General features: G+C 38.0%; 1 protein-coding gene across 1 annotated transcript in view; it reads right to left on the reverse strand.

Moving 5' to 3' along the window:
- LOC129363650 (alpha-1,6-mannosylglycoprotein 6-beta-N-acetylglucosaminyltransferase B) overlaps positions 1–17,892 on the reverse strand; it is a 68,201-nt gene that overhangs the window by 14,442 nt on the left and 35,867 nt on the right. Inside the window, exons 9-14 of the mRNA XM_055035879.1 lie at positions 8,057–8,188; positions 5,809–5,942; positions 4,887–5,017; positions 3,950–3,955; positions 1,890–2,045; positions 1,581–1,727 (exon numbers count right to left, since the gene is read on the reverse strand). Coding sequence (XP_054891854.1) covers positions 1,581–1,727; positions 1,890–2,045; positions 3,950–3,955; positions 4,887–5,017; positions 5,809–5,942; positions 8,057–8,188 — 706 coding nt within the window. The remainder of the gene's footprint in view (positions 1–1,580; positions 1,728–1,889; positions 2,046–3,949; positions 3,956–4,886; positions 5,018–5,808; positions 5,943–8,056; positions 8,189–17,892) is intronic.

Genomic DNA, 17,892 nt, shown 5'->3' on the forward strand with positions numbered 1-17,892 from the left:
GATTTCACTGTTTAACTGAGAAATTATAGAACATGATCCTCAAAATGATTCCCGATTTTTTCAGATGACGGATTTAAGACAACGGGTGTAAAACAGCATCCTCAACTCCAGCTTTAAAACACATGGCCGCAAAAACAGCAAATGACAGATGAATGAATGAGCTCCTTTAGGAGCTGTAACAAGGCAGGAGGTCTCAAAAGCACCGGCACATTTTATTCTAGTTGGAGATCTATTGTAGAATTCAACATAATCTGTTTACTTCCACTGGAGCTGAAGTGCGTTCAAATGACCGCTGGAGACAGATGAGAGAGGTAGGCAAAGGGGCACAGGCATTTCATGACTGAAGACAACATTGAGCGGTACAAAATTACACGACTGAGATTGAGAATCAAATAATTGAGGTGTGACAGCTGTGGGCCAAGGGACGGTGAGGGGCTAGGCAAGGTGCATGAGAAGAGGATTCTGAACTTTTTCCTGAAATGAGCCGAAGAGAAAAATATATTCAGTTTAGTCCTGGCTTCCACTGATCAAACCCTCATTTTCGTCCTCCTTGAGCACGCATCTGGAATAAGGTTCAGGTCCTGGATCTCCAGTGGGTCGCTGGAGATCCAGGTGTTATTGTTGAAGGAATTGTGTTGGTGTCAAGTAATCACTCGTGGGATTTCCCTCATGTCTAGTTGAGTTCATCCCTGTCTGTGACTGGGACACATCTCCAGATACTTTCTTTAGCTTCCTCTGATCATCTCCTCATGGATTTTTAAATTTTTTTCCCCCCACTCAACAATGGGTTTAAACACATATCAAATGAAGACCAATCTCTGATCTCCCTTGCTTGGAGCAGATCATGCAGAGGGGCCCAATGTATCCCTGACATTTACAAAATGGATTCAATATTTTAGTTTCAATATTTTAGGAGAGAGATGTGATTCCAACCTTCAAACATGAAATAAAGAAATGGAACTGGGACTATAAATCTGAACCAGGTGATGATGGAATGTAGATTAGCATGGCTTTGATTATATACCGTAATCCCGGTGCTTTTTCACCACCTTTAGTTTTTGGGGGTCCTTTTTAAATCTCTGTCCATCTACGTCATCTTGAAAACTAAGCAGAAAGCCGCTGGAATGAGGAATATAATCCTAAATCCAGTGTTCAGTTGAAAATGTTGCTTTAACTTAAGTGTTTTCTAGTAATTAATCTACAACACCCTGTCAGTAAACAAAACCTGTCAAGATGCTGCAAGATGGTTCAGTCAATATGATGTACAATGTTTTTGGCAGCATGTACAGAGAAGATTGCATAAACAAATGCTCACACAATTTTTTTGAATTGAGGAAATTTTATGTTTAAAATCCTGCAGAGAGAACAACAAGGTGATACTGAAATCTTGTTTTTTTTTTTCCTGTGACTTGTAATGCGTCAGAGTTTTGTTAATTTTTTGTGAAACTTACTGACTGAAATGAGAAGTGTGAATAGAGCTCATTTTTAATTATCATGTCTTGCTATGTAAAACTCTGGAATTGAAAAAGATTGAATTTACTTCTTATTGCTGCAGTAGCGTGAATACAACATGCACCTACCTTTCTGGAGGTAGGCTTGCCTCTGAAGAACTCGTGATTGAGAGAGCTGTGAGGTGGATCAAACTTGGGTTGCAGAAAAATGCAGCCATTGGCTATGGCTTCTAAAGGAGCGGGCCCTTCATATGGGAAGCCAAACCCGATGAATAGCTTGCAAGGAAAGCGACAAACAAAATATTTCCTGTGAATACATCAGGCTGCTCACATCTGGGCCATTTGCTGAGGCAAGTCCACGCATGCACAACTACAAGCAAGGAAAGCCATTTTAAGGAATAAACTGAGCTGATACAACTATTAGTAGTTCACCCTCACCTTTGCTTTTCTGAGGAGCTGCTGTAGCTCCTGCTGAGGCAGTAGGCCATGATTCTTGACAAAGGCAGGAACCTCTGGGGGGCGCTGCGTCTCATAGTACACTGTGCCATGGATCTCCATGTAGCGATGCAGGATTGTCAGGAAGTTTTCCTTACCCTCAAAGTTAGAGAATAAAGAGAGTGACTCTGTCAGTTACTGCTAGGATGCTTGAGTGAATATGAAAGTCTCATTTTAGCATAATTAGCTACATTTTCAGTATTGCTTTAGCTTTAAAAAGCCCAAAGACAGATTTGTCTTAGATTAGGAAGAGATTTTTTTTTCTTCTTTCCCACAAAGTTTTGCCAACTCTGGTGACACTTTGAATTTGTAGGGATCCTTGTTGCAACTCAGTGCATCTAATACTTTACATTACACAGCTTTATGTTGGTTCCACTTGGCAGGAAAAAAATGTCAAAACATTAATGGATGTTTGAAGTTTCCTTTTCTGTGAAAAAAAAAAAAAACAGAAACTGCAAAATTGAATTTCTTTGTACAGTATTTTGAAGTGGGTAAATTATTAGAGTTGCAGCAGTGTTTTATTTAAAGACACTGAACTTATTTGATATCCATAAAGCCTTCAATAAACCAAATGTTTTGTTAACATAAGACTTTACTTTAATGAAGGAATAGGTGCATTCTCATAACGTCAGCGATATTGATCAATTTCAACTTTCAACTTTGTTTCTTTGAACTGGTTGCTGCAGCTCAAGTCGTTTTTAAAGAAGATTTAAGAATGTTCTTTTTGCTATGGTGACTTCTGAACTGTAAATTTGTTCTTTTGCAGCAATGTCTGTTCTGTGACTGTATGAATGAGCAGGATGAATATGAGAAGCACAAGCAGTCGCTTGAAAAGGGTAATGGAGAAAAAGCCTGAAGGTGTTGGTGTCTAACTCAGTGTTTGTGGAGTTTGACAAAAATATTCTTTAGCAATGTTTACACCTACTGTTATGTGGTTGAGCTTAGTTGAACCATTTTACTGGGAAAAAAATGTTTTTGTTGAAAGGCTGCAAATTATTTAATAAGCTTTGTCTCAGAGGCTTGAATCATTTAGCAAGCCGCTGAAGTATTTCCACATTTTTATGCAAAAGAAGAGAATAATAACAAAAACACAGTTTATTTTCTTGCTCTATTTCCTCATCCTAAGAAGCATGCATGCAGTCACCATGGGCATGGATGTCACATTAATTATGGAGTTTTATTGATACATTTGAATTGTTCTTTTCCCAGTGAGTGATAATCATCTAAATAACAACTGCAATTATTCAAAAAACAATAATTGGCTACACAAGTCTGAATTTGTGACAGATGTTCGATAAGAAGAAGAATTCAGCGCTCTGCTATAAAGCCTCAAGTCAACAGACAATTGAGACACAATTGAGCGTTTCAACAGGATAATGATCCCGAACACACATCACAACTGGTTTTGGAATGGACTAAGCAGTTTAACATCGAGCTTTCGGACTGGACACAACATACCCTATTAAAAATAAGTGAATTAAGCTGAACGGCAGGGTCCATGCCAACCTGATTAAAGAGATTTAATGTTCCTGGAAAGAAGAAGTGGATAAAAAAAGCCCTGATTATACCAAACTCTTACTCATTACCTCAAAATCTGAGAACTCTCCCCTTCATAAGGTGGGACATTTATCCAGATACATGCATTTGGATAGCTAAATAATCATTGAGTGATTTTTTTTCCCCATTGTAAAATAATAATAATAATAAAAACGACAATATGTGCTCAACGGAATATGCCCACTTCTTGATTTTTTTTTTTGCAGTAACTGAATATATGGTAATATCACCATAAAGAAGAAAAGGTGCAAAGTTAAAAACCTAAAATGAATACGACATCTATGCCCACCATCAATAAATTACTAGAACTAAAATCTTGTTTACAAACTTTGACTTACATTTATGGTGATTCCTACTTAGTTTTTTTTTCCTGTCGTATCTGTAAGTTACACTCTGGGTTTGACTTTCAGCATTTGTAGGATCAATAACCAAGCTGCAGTACTTACTTGAAGCTACGCAGGTCCATCAATGATGCATCCAGCATGGCACACAAAGAGAAGCACAAATTGAAAACGGGGGGGAGGACGGAAGAGAAGTGAACAAAAAAAACAAACAAAAAAAAAACAGGGAAATTAGGAGAAAAAAGTGAAATATTCAGCACTGATCCCTGTGTCGTCATCAACAAGCCTTAGATCTCTAACGTGGCCCTAAAAACTGATGTGGCGCAAGGAAATCTCAGGGAGAAGTGTTTAGCACTGCAAACCCTCATATTCACCTATATTACACCGCTGCTCAAACTGCTCTGAGGTAGAAGGAAGTCTTTGGCAGTGTAGGAACAAAGCTGCCGCCGGTTTCAAGCAACAAAAAAAAAAACCCCGAGGGAGGCAGCAGTGCACTTCGAAGTTACAGCAAGAGTGAGAAACCCTAAGCTTGGAGCGAGAGTTTACTCTAAACAAGTGGAAGTGTTATTCTAGCATCACACTTCAGATGATTCTTGGAAGAGGAACATGTTTGCAGGGGATGCAGGGAATGTAAAATCTTGTGGGTGTTTCACAGGCACACGAATCAAATCCTGCAGACATTATTTATCACAAACAACACACCTATCAGACCTGTGCTACAATAACTACACCATGGAAGCGCACAGTCTCTTGCTAAATTTGTTTCCTTTTTCACATTATCACATTTTTTAACCATTAACCTTTTATCTAACAGACCGCCACAAAGTAGAGCATGACTGTGAAGCAAGAAAAATAATATGCAGTTGTAAATGTTTAAAACTCTGAATCTCGTGCTGTGCATTTGTATTTAGCTAATAGTGCAGTTTTAACCTGACAAAAGGTCAACAAGGTCAAACTTGCTGACCTTTTGACTCACTGTAAGTACTGCGTGTTAAAAGTTATAAAAATTGCTAATGTTTCCAAAAGTTGCAATCGTGCTTACCTTCCACATGCTAGCGTCTTTGCCATACACAACGGCCATGTTGTTGACTTTGTTCCTCTGAATAAGCATCCTCTCGGTCTCATTCAGCTCCTCTGCCACAAACCCCATAAAAGAGTTGTCTGGCGTGTGGGCTGCCAAGGACAAACACAGTAATTGCTAATACATGGCTTCAAACACATTTTATGTCTAAGTTAATACAAATGTTCTCATAATTTAGCATTAAATAAAAGACACGGCACCAACATTTCATAGAGCAGAAGGTCATTATGTCTTTTGATTAGTTTTATTGAATAATACTCTAGGATCGAAAGCGGAGGAGCATAATGGTTGTTTACAGTTTTATGTCTCCATGTTCTGAAATTCAGCAGATCGAGGCTTCAATCTGTCACAGATTTTAGGCTTCAGACAAGTAAACAACCCAAAATTATAGCAAACAGCAAACTGAAATTTCTCTGACAATCTCGCCGATAACTATAATTTGGAAACGGGGTTGCAGCTTGTGGTCCCTGGATTAATCGGAGACCACCTGAAGTTTTACATCCCAGAAGTTTCACTGAATCCATCATGCATGTGTGCGTGTGTGTGTGTGTGTGTGTGTGTGTGTCTTTGGTGTATGTTCCTGTGTGACTGCGGCCAGAAGAAGTATGCTAGGCATCTGTGCCGGCCCAGCTGTTCTGAGTGAACCGTCTGCCTGGTGGTCCGAAGCTTGAACTGTGACGGCCTGAGGCGGTTTACACTCACACAATCTGCTCTACACACTGCAACACAAACATCTGTTCACTTCTACTTATCTGAACAACTTTTTTTGATTTAGGATCTTCAGTAAAAAAAAAAAAATGAAAGCAGATATTTACTGACAACCGATAGGAGATCTTCTGCATATCAGCAGCAGGCACGAGAGATGAAATTGGCTTGAACATACGGAACATGGTCATGTACTGCTGGCCGTGGAGGTTCCAGTAGCCCCAGTTGGTCCTGTAGCCGTGAAGAGTGGCATACTCCTCATGGTTGTAAGCAGGCTCTGTGCCGAAGGTGTCAATCACTCGGATGTGGCATCTGAGATTTAACAAGAAAGAAAAAAAGAAAGTTTTGTCGTTTATTGAAATTGGTTCCACAAATGAGTCACTAAAAGGTAATATTCTGAAGACTGTTTTTTTCCCCAAATATAATAATGTTGCACGTTTCCTCAGAAGAAGTCAAATTTATTAGAAATCTGTGTGTAGTATAAGGCTAAAGGTAGGACTGTTCCTCTCAACACAGCAGCACAAAATGTGGTTATTTTTCAAAAGACAGAACTTTGGATAATCCGTAAGGTTTCTCTACACCTGTTAACTCTCTATCTGTGGAAATCATTTAATGAAGAAGGTCAAAATCAGCAGGTGATCTAATCTGTGAAGACTCATCACAGCTCTTTTCGTGGACACCTAAGCTAGGCTGGTTTACCGCCTAACTTCAGGCTGGAGTTTATTACAAGCAGTGGAGAATTTAGTGGAGAATAGCTGTAGTTAATGTAAAATTTAAGTACTAGCTGTTATTTTGATGGCAGCCAGTGGGAAATGGAGGCACACTTTCTCACACTCAATTTTCTCTATTAATGTTCGTGCAATTAGTTGACCATTTTTGTGCATTTTAGCTCATTTTCTTATTTCTCTTTTCAGAAATAGCTTCATCCAAAGTAGAAGTAAAACACTTGTATATTGTTTCAATATTTCAAAATAAAAAAACTTGCAAATGTTATTCTTGAAACAACATTTCAGTGATTGAGATGTTGTTTCTCCTTGAAAATGAAGGAAAACAAATATCTTTGATGAGAAGAATTTGAATAACCTGAGTGAAAAACACACAAGTAACTTTGCAGAGGACAATATTTAACTAAGTTAATTTAAGCATTTATTTCAGATAGAACCAAAAATGGATAATTTTAGCATGTTGGAATTAGCAGTTCATCTGTGTAACCATAAAAACTAATAGATTACACAAACATTTTTTTGCAGCCCTAATTTATTGCTTGCAGGAGATACAGTGCAAATAAGCTGTGGGATAAATAGCAGCTTGTGTACAAACGCAACAAGTGGGAATACAACAGATGTGAAAAGGAAGGAGAAAAAAGGCTGGGTTACGAATCCAAGACAATGATATATTTGCTGAACGGCTTCATGGCGTGAATTTAGCACAAGAAGTAAGGAAATGTTTGTGTGGCCCATTATTTCTCTGCATCTCTGAGGAAAGAGCTTGCTCCTAGAGAGTGACTGTATGGGGTTTCTACAGGTTGCAGAACCTCTTCTCCATGTTTCCAACAGCAACAAGCATTTTTTCTTTTCAGAAAAAGAAGGTGCTGCGTGATACTGCGAGAAAAGCTGCTCGGCATTGGTTTGATTCGGTAAGTTTTTCGATCCACAAATTCATTTCCCTTACAAATGTGGCACAATTTAAGGAGAAACATTATGTACGAGATTAAATACCACAAAGAACCGCTTTAACAATCAAGTACTTCAGACAACGTAAGGAGAACTAGTAAACTTATTTCAATATGTTTAGGTAGTTAGCTATGAAGATACGTTGATTATAACATGGCTGAACTGTAGTTACAACTTCTTGTTAAATATGACCTGGCACAACACTTCTCTCAGTTATGGTTGTGTTTCTGTGTCAGAATGGTGTTTCAAAGCTTTCTCAGGTCAGCACAAATGCAACTGAAATGTAACAGATTGGTGTTGTGCTGATACTTTTTATGAGCTAAATTATTTATAAGCAAACGAGCTTCCATCTGTTTTTCCTTCATTTCTGCAGTGAGATATACTTAAGAATATTTTAATAAGTAATGAATCTGACAGCTACTTTGGCATAAAAATAGTAGACATTGATAAATGTGATTAACTTAACTGTATATAGCGTATGTGTTGTGGTAAATAAAGTAGGTACAATTTCTCTGTAGCACATTCTCCAACGCAGTTACAGCTTGGGTCATTGGGTTCCCTCAATGATCCAAATATTTACCCATCGTCTGGTTTCAACAGACCCCTGAATATAGATGTTTCCTTAGATTTGATACTTTAACCTAAAAATACGTCACTCAAGCTATCAGAGACCAAAATTAAGCTGATTAACAAGCAAGTGAGACAGTTTCTTTGAAGAGCGCGCAGAAGAGCAAAGAAAAAAAATTGACTGACTTGTGCTTCCTGAGTGAAAGACCCATGTGCTGCTTCATTTGCTGCAGTCCGTGGTAGTCTGTGTAGATGAGGTCAAAGGGTAAAGGTCCCGTGAGGGGGCAGCTTCCTCTTCCAGGTGGGACCCCCAGAAACCTGCACAGAGGTCACATGTCGTGTAAGTGTGATGAAGTTAAACAGTGCATGGCCTTTTAGAGAATATCTGCTTTTTACGCCCGGATCGTCAATCTACCGAAAATATTTTTTAGCTTTCATCTTCAGCAAAAAGAAAGTGTCAAAAATTATATTTATTAAAATAAATATATTTCAAAGTTTTAAATGGTAAAGCTAAGGAACTGTCAGGCAGTAATGAGGGATTAGTAGAGTATTCAATAGGCAGACAGGAATACCCACGATGGATGAAATCAAACCAGCGAAGCCCGTCAAATGATCCAAAATACCGCGGAACAATTTCTTTCAAAGAGGGTTCTCCTGGTTTTTTATGCAACTTTTCACAATTACACACAAAATATATGGATTATGTAAACCTCGCACTCATGTTTTCTGAGTGAAGTTTGCACGATCAAAGGACAAACTGTTTTCCAGAATATTTTTTGCAGAATCTGCTAAATGCTGGCTTTAGATGTAGAAAGATTGCTCTTCCTCTTGCCTATGCTAATTAGTCTTTATATGCAAATGTATGTAAACATTTGCATAAGTCTGCTATATCTCACCGCTTAAAACATTCTCTTCCTGTTTTCTGAAAGAAACCTCAAACAGTCAAACAAAAGGCTTTGATTTTTCCTTTTAAACTGCAACAACAGTGAACAGAAATTTGCTTGCATTGCAACAGAGTATTTGGGAGAGCAGAAAACCAGAGGTAAGACTGATGAGAACATACAGTCAAAAGGACACCTCATTAAATATTCACTTATTTCTCTGGAAAAGAAAGATAATCAATTGTAGTGAAACAATAATCAATCTCGATCATTCAGGAAACAAAAAGAGAACAATGAACAAGATTAATTTTTTTCTAGAAAAGTTAGAACCATACAGTCTGATAGTTAGTCCTGCTCATTTTATTTCAATTAACTTCATTAAGAGTTGATTTGTTTCCTCAATTCTCTGATAGCAGTCAATGTAAAATCCGATGAAAATTGGTATATTCAGAAATATACAATTCTTTTGAATTGAATTAGATTTTTTTTTTTTAAACTTGGTGTATTTGTCATCATTTCATTACAGATTTTTTTCTGTCTTGCTGTCTGGCAGGTTGTTTGATGACAAATGTAGCTCCAAACATTTTGATTCAGTAACAAAGTAGAAAAGATATCATCAAGTCCAAGAAAAAGAATATAAACCCACATTAAACATTACATTAAGCCTTAAATCATAAAAATGTTGAGTTAAAATAAATAGAAGTCATCAGCATAAATTAACACTATACTATGATATACATATACATTTGCAAAACAGTCATGTACAGCTTTATAGCTTTCCTTTTTCCATGATGGGTAACTTGTGTTTTGTGTGGCATCTATTGAGAAACTGACAAATGATGGGCTTTGAGTTGTAATTTTTTCTAGTTCTCAGAAAACTGCTTCATCACAGCAAACAAAACCACTAAGGGAATGTTAGAATGTTCCAAAAAATCTCTATATATAGATATATTTATTTATAAGAATGAATTCAAGATATAAGATCCGTATTCTTGTCACAGCTCTGTGTGGGTCCTGGTCCTGACTCTAAATGTGGATGTTTTGTTTCACTGCTTTATGCCGAAGATAAAAACTGAACACAAACCCTTTCTCTGTCTCCCAAAATCAAATTATATCAGTCTTATCATCATTTGGTTGAAAGAGGCATAACACAGTTGTTTACCTTTTGAGATTAAGTTTGTTAAGCAACAGATGGGAATGGATCCGGGTGTCTGAGCTGCACAGTTCTGATAAGAAAACCTGGAGTTTCAGTTCAAACAGACATATTTTATAAAAAATTGAATTATAAGACAGTGGTGCAGGTGAAACATGCATTTCTATTAGAAATAGCTCTGTGCATATTGGCAAGACTCTGCAGGACTTAAAAATGGGAGAACTCCACAGGGAGACAAGAGAAGTCCCTAAAACGCGTCAATGTGTGCCATCACAGTTTTTCAGAAATGTAATACCGATACTGACAGCATATCCTCTCCCTATCAAGTGCCATCTGATTTGCATAATGACTGTTCCTGGGAGCTTCAAGCATTGCAGTCCAACAATGCGCAGACTGCGAGACATCCCGTCGTTATTCAGTTCAATATCGTGTATCAAGCTGAATGTAAAACTCAACAAATGATTTTGCAGATCTGTGAGCGGCGAACGCAGAGGAGGATGAGCAGAGGGACCAATGCGCACCAACACGCATGCATGGCCAGGCCAGCTGTTTGTAACAGAAACACAGTGAGGGCGTCTTTAAATAGGACACTCGGTGCCAGTCAGAAGGCTACATGCAGTCATCATCAGCGTGAATGTTGTCCATTTATTTAAACTGGTTTTTTGCCAAGAAAACACGCCTCTTCTAGGATTCTAAAAAAATGAACTGAATGGAGGGCATACGTCTAAATTTGTTGTGAAATTTTCCATTTCTGGATTTGTAAACCTTTAAGAAGGTTTACTGGAACAGAGACAACTTCGAAAGGACTTCAAAAAAATTCCATTAGGGTCGATGTTGAGTAACTTAAAGTAATCCTCCTTCTGCAAAGTGCAAGAGCAGTCTCCTTGTGTGCTCAGGATCATTTTTTTCTTTGCAACATCCACATGGGTTTGGGTTTCAGTCATCTGACCCAAATGAAAGAAAAGTGGTTCTAATGAACAATCCAGAAACTATTTATAACTTAAGGCCACCATATAACCTATGTAATGCATTGCCACCGTTTACAGTAGAACAAATTTAAGAGCACATGCAAAACAGATTTCCAAGCAAAGAAAAAGCTTTAGTTGATACCAGTCAGGAATAATAAACCTCTTTAAATAAACCACAGTCGGACCAAAGAGTGCATGATGTGCAATAATCAGTAAGTGTAAAAGAAACCCAGAATACATTTTAAGCACCTAATGGCCTTTCTTTATAGTGTAATAAATATTCATGACTCCACCAATACTGAACATCAATGTTGCAGAGATCAGAACTGCAAGGAGAAAGCCTCCGCTCTACCAGAATATACAGTTTACTGAAGCAAAAGTCACAACAGTGCAGTGAAATGTGTTCTCTGCATTAGTTAAAGTAAATTCCATCTAATTTTCATGGCTTTATTTATTCTGATTTAAAATCTGTGGATTTGTTTTTCTGTTAACGATTATGGTTCTTTGTAATGAACAGATTATAGGTGAAATAAAAGTTTAAGTATGTCTTTGTTATTTATCTTAGCCTTTAATCTTCAAAACTAGAGAACTTGGCTTGATTTAACTTTAAAAAATGAGAAATAAAGGTGTCTTTTTATTCACTGTACATAAACATTCGACTGTATGTAAATATTTTAATAGTCACACAATGTAACCCACTGAATGAACTATGGTGATATTTTTCCCGTTTTAAAACTGGACTAAGTTTAACTTTGAAAATAAGTGTTACATTCTGATATATAAAACATCAGTATGTTATGATCTAACACATACATTTAGGGTTAATCAACCCAATAATTTGTTTTGTATTCAAAAATGTTACTCTCATAATTAAACTCACAGAAAAATCAAACATTGAAAGTATCCAAGTCCATCAATACTGTAGAAAACCTATGCTGAACATTGATTTGATGAGTTTACAAAGTTTTTGTCCAACTCCCTTTGTTTGCATTTTTGTAGTTCTGAGACAGATTCATGACCCTTTACTCTTCAGAAATCTGGCTCAAAAACAATCCAATACACGGATATAAACACCTGCAAACCATCAGGCTATTGATCTGTCCTTGGACAGTAAACACATCTAGTCAGCACTGTGGCCTTCTGGAAACTGACATCAGTCAGTTCTCTCACAATAGGTGGGATAATGAGCAAATCATAAGCCAACCGCGGCTTACGCAGTGATTTTACCTGTTGGAGGATATGCACCCGAGGTAAATCAGTGCTTACACAAACAGAAAAGCTTTTAGACAGAGACGTGCGTTTGCCTCTTTTTGACAGAATCTGAGAGTCAGTAAGCCTTTAAACTGGTCACCACCTGGTAATTAAAGCTCAATCAGTTTTGTTAAATAATAGAAAACGGAGGAAGTTGTGCTTGGCTCATGATCAGATTGTGTCCAAAAGTTAAGAAGACAAGACTGATGCACAAAAGTGTGATAACCGTGTGACAGTTTTGGGTTGCATGAATAAAATGCTTGGGAGATATTATGTTAAGAAGGTGTGTTGGGCTGACAGTGGTAGTGCAATTTTGAAGGCTGCCATTAAAAACTCTTTGAAAACTGATATTGGTTATGAAAACAGGTAGTATCTCTACAGCTCCTTAATGAAGGATTTAGTTCACACAACTGCAGCTATGTATTCAAGATACTCCTGTATAATTCACTTCCTGTCGCTTAGTGGGCAATATTCATGCACAACACACCAGAGTTGGAGTTTTGAATCAAGCCGTGTGCCTGCTTTAATAGTTTCACGCTGACGTGAATTTGTGTGTGAGCACGTGTTATAGTGACTCCGAGAAGAACTTGCCCCTGCACTTCACAGATCCACTAAAGCCGCCGTCGTTCTGGGGTTAATTGGAAATATGCAAATTTGGAGAAACTTTCAGAGAAGAGAGAGGTGGAATTAAAACGAATTAAGGATACACGAGTCCGCTTATGCACACGTACAGTACAGACACACCAAAAGGCAACAACAACAAAATCTCTTTAACCCTCTGAAATATTCAACGGGCAAAACGCATCAGATTAAAGGATAAGAATGGACTTATCTTTCTTATCTTTTTATCAATGCCAGCAAATCCTGTAAAAAGACCAAAATCGCTAACGGATTTATCACTAAGCACTGAAATGTAAAGTTTGATGGAGATAGCTTTCCATGAGGCTTTATTCCACCAAAAAACCCGCCAGTAATCATGAAACAAATTGAATCATCAATATGTCAATAAATGTACTTAGAAATATTGTACATATGTACAGCTATCTCAGTTTTACATATGTAAAACTTATGTAATTAAAATCAAGAAACATTAACTTGTGCAATGTACAGTGTTACTTTCAGAAGAGGTTTGCTACCTGATTTGGGAGAAAAACAAATCATGTACTGAGTTTACTGAAGACAGAAAATTCACCAGCTGTGAGAAACTGGAGATGAGTTTTCAGCGGAAAGAGAAAAGAATCTCTAAAAGAATAGCAAGAAAAAAAAATGGTTACTTTGCAAAATTCTGCTCATTTCTTTAGTGTTACCTCCTAAATCCTGAATAGAACAAAAGGCAGCTGTTTAGAAAATAAAAATATAATACATAAGCGGCTTGTTAGCGAAGTATGTGTAGATTTAAGTTAATCAAATTGACTAGTTTCTTCTGTTGCTTCTATTTCTGTAGTAAAAATAAGAGTAAAAACATCAGTATAAGGTGTTTTGCAAAATTTCAGTCTCTGCATATTTCACACTGCAGGTCTATCTAAAAGTTATCAAGGTTTTATCAGGCTGCTTAAGCAAGAGAGGGAAATGATCTCTGAAAGCAGAAGTGACGGCGCGCGGCGTGCGTAACTTTAGCCCACTAGTCAACCACCACTGGGTACAATTTCACAGCTGGCCTAACCCTACCCAACTACAGAGGCTCGGTGTGAGGAAAGAGACAGAAAGAGAGCCGCAGAAACAAATGAGAAAATACGCGGCATGGTGACACGTGATGACGTCTTAATGGAGGGGCACGCACCTCCAGCAGGGAAGGGAATTGACTGGCACATCAGTGGGACAGGAGCATAGAGAGGGTTGTGGGGCAGCTGGAAGGAGGGCCCTCGCTGTGAGAGGAATGACACAGGCCACAAGGAGGGCTGTCAGGCAGAGCAAGAGGGGCCTGGCACGCAAAAGAGAGCGCTGGAGTCAGGAAGGCTCCAGGTTGAGGGAAAAACTCAGATGTTCTTGCTCCTGTGGTCACAAATACGCACTTTGTTCCTCTCGAAAATGACGTGAAAAAGCTGTGTGTGCAATTATATCTTTAAAAGCAACATAGTGTTTTTTTTAAACTCATTAAAAATAAAATGCTTGTCTTATCCTCTTGTTATACAGTTTAGATGAGTTTTTTTGTTGTGAAAAAAGCATCTCTTCTCGCTTAAGCTATTATATAAAAATGGTGTTTTTGCCTTAATAGGGATTTTGGCATCCAATAAAGTTTTCTGTTTTTCAAACAAGTGACAGACAATTTTGAGTGCTGCTGTTGCTCGACAATTCAGTTGTTCCCGCATAATAAAACAACTCTCATGCCCTGGAAACTGTTTTTACATTTTGTCATTATTTTTCAGGCACACAGAAAATATGTAATTTTGGTCTCCTCCTTTAGACTCAGATTTGTACTTTATCTAGGCCATTCTAAAAATCATATATATTTTGTTCTAAATCAAAAGCATTCCATTTTAGCAACTTTTCCTGCTGGAAGTTGAACCTCTGCTACAAACCTTTAAGTATTTCACATCTTCTGAAAAGGTTTTCTTCCAGTGTTTTTGCTTCGATCATCTTACCAACTCAGACCAGCTTCCCTCCACAGGTCTGCAGTTTTATCATGCATTTTCCATTTTCAGGAGGCAGATTAAACAGTTTTCCACAAGATTTTAAAAGCTGGGGATCATATGTCACAACTTAACCCCGTTTTAATTTTAACCAGTTTTCTCCCTCGTTGTTTTAGTCCTTCCCGATGGTTTTCACCAAGTGTGTGACAAACCTCTGAGGCCATTGCAGAAAAGCTGGTTTTATACATCAACACAAGTGGATTATTTATTATTTAGGTGACTTTTGAAGGGGCTTGCTGCAAAAAAAAAAAAAAAAAAAGATGTATAAAATAAGAGGGGCCTCTGTATCAATGTCCCACTATTCATACATTTGTGGATGTAAAGAGGCAAAATCTGAAAAAAAAGTTAAAAGGAAATGAATACTTTTGTGAGGTATTGCCACATCAGAATAATATTGGATGTGTAATGCCTAGTAGGAGTAAGGGAAGGTGTGTATTTTAAAAATAAATAATAATAGCAAAGATATAAATAGAGCAGTTATATTTCAGGATATAAGAGCTCCACAGTAACCAAATGTAACTAAGAAACGTTTATTATAAATTCAAAAATTCAAAATTCTCTTCACTGCTCACTCTGATGATTGAGCCACCTATTTTTAACAAGGCCGCCATTCTACTTTTCATCTCCAACCACAGAAACATCAATCAAAAGGCTGCGGGCTACAAGTGCATCTTAGAGAGAAGCACAACCTGAGACTAGAAGTGTAAAAGGGATCGTTGAAAGGGCCAAAAGGGAAAAACGGTTGTACAAATCACAATGGCTGTGCATGTCTGCCATCGCCTTCGAGGCGACAGGAAATTTCAGCTGCACTCGATCCTCAAACTGACTAGTTTCAAGTAATTTCCTCTGGACTGCTATGGCAAGATTGAGGCCCATCTTACCTGCCGATTGAGTTGAGGCGCACCGCGGAGACGCCACCAGACACAAATGTGACGGAAGTCTGCAAACGGCTCCTGTAAGTCAGATTCCCACTCTGCATGCAAAACCCAGAGCACATGAGAGGAGGGTGACGCGAAGCAACAACAACATGTCAAAATAAATTTCAGGCTCAGAAAAAAAAAAAGAAGGGGAGTGTGAGTGAAGTGTGGCGTCATACTGCGAGAGAGGTGGCAGTGACTTTTGCTGCAGTGGAGAACAGCAAGTGTGTGTGGAAAAGAATGGAAATATTGTTTTTTCTTCAGATTATTTATGGATGACAGCACTATTGCGTGAAACTGTGCTTACAACACTTCTCCGGTTTCCCCCATAGAAATCCACATCGCTGTGCAGCAGCTGTCTCCCTGCTCTTTTTCCATTTCCCTCCTCCAGTTATTCAGTCTTGAGGCGCCGTCTTGCCTCTCGCTCTGCTGCAGGCTAATTACCTGCGACGCTCGGGAAAGAAGATGAGGAGGAGATTCCCGAGCGGAAGTGACAGGTGTCTTTGTCCCTCTGTAAACAGCCATTACTCCCCCCCCCCCTGCTGCCTTCCACTCCGGACTCCTTAGTGTGCCATGAGTGTCGGCGTAAATGACGAATCTTTTCAAGGCCACTTCATTCTTGACATCAATTCCAATAAATCCAGAATGGGAACCAAAAGTGTACTTACTGTCTCCATCTGCTGCCACTCGTAAATTGCCATTCTTCTCATGACTCAATGTCTTGCAAAGAGAGGCCTATGTATGAAACGGCTACACTTATAAACAAACACCAGAGCCTTGTTTCTAAATTTAACGTTACAACCAGGAACCAGGGAACACCTACAGTGACTTGCGAAAGTATTCGGCCCCCTTGAATATTTCAACCTTTGCCACTTTGCAATGTTAACACAGGAACATTCACGAATAAACGTATCCAGGTGACAGAGTTTTCTTGTCTGAGAAAATACAGCGAGATCCATTATCCACAAAGCACCGACAAGCACATTGTACCAGTGAATACAAGATTTATTTAGTGGCAACTGCAGCTCAAGACAGAGTAGCTGTAAACACTTGAATCCAAATGGCTGCCCAATGATTTGCCAGGTCACGGCAACCATTAGCAGTCACTTAAATAAGTTTATGCAACTCTAAAATCTGATTTCTTCCCCTTTACATTTTTTTTTTGTTCTAGCAATGAATAAATGAATGAATAATTCATTTATAAAGCACTCTTCACAGACACATCCACAAAGTGCTGTACAAGACATAAAGATCATAAAAATCTAAACCACTGTCTAAAAGAGCATAAAGGCAAGAGGAGACAAGCTAATAAAGCTCAAGATTAATATTAAAAACATAAATTCAAAGCAGATTAGTGTCCATGCTAGTGTAATGCTTGCCAAATGCCTGGACAAATAGAAGTGATATTTAAAAGAAACTAGTGATTCAACCAAATGCATCTGCAGAGACATGTTGTTCCACCCCCTGAGGTCACAACCTGAAAAGCTTGATATCCTTTAAATTTCAGCTTTGTATGGGGAATGACTAATATGTAAAAACATGAAAATGGAGAAAACTGAGTGTTTAGTCAGAGGATTAGACAGAAATTCTTGTGCCAAACCATTAACCGCTTTAAAACCAAGCACTATTATTTTAAAATGAATGCTGAACTCCACAGGGAGCAAAGCTAGCACATATAAAACAGTTACATCAGAATATTTTAATAAACAGCATTTTGCAGCATTTTTGATGACTTGCACACACTTTAGTTGTGTCTTTTGTAGTGACATTAAACAAGTCCATAAATAAATTGTTTCCACTTCACTGCATGGAGCAAAATGTTTGAGATGGATTTAAGAATCCAGTATTAGGTTGGAATCAAAACACTGGACTTAGTGGATGTACAGAATAACGCATGTGTGGCTAACGTAAGAACCTTTGTCAGATGAGGATATTATCACTTTTTCTGTTTTACTGGGAGATACATGTGAGCCAGACATATTAAGTTGATATGCTAACAAACATAAGTGATTTAAAAGAAAAAAAAACTGTACATCATAAGTGTAAAATCTGAACAAAGCAACCACAGTCATGTTGAATAAATTGGGATATATGCTCAGAGTAGGTTTAAGCCTTTTAGGAGGGATGAAACATACCTTTAGCTCACATTTGTATATATTTTTTTTATTGCTTTTAAATATTTTAATCTTATAAGATATTAAATCATTGTTCTGAGTCAAATC

Source organism: Poeciliopsis prolifica, unplaced genomic scaffold, assembly GCF_027474105.1.
Source record: "Poeciliopsis prolifica strain line A6 unplaced genomic scaffold, Auburn_PproV2 SCAFFOLD010, whole genome shotgun sequence".
In the NCBI taxonomy this organism is placed as follows: domain Eukaryota; kingdom Metazoa; phylum Chordata; class Actinopteri; order Cyprinodontiformes; family Poeciliidae; genus Poeciliopsis; species Poeciliopsis prolifica.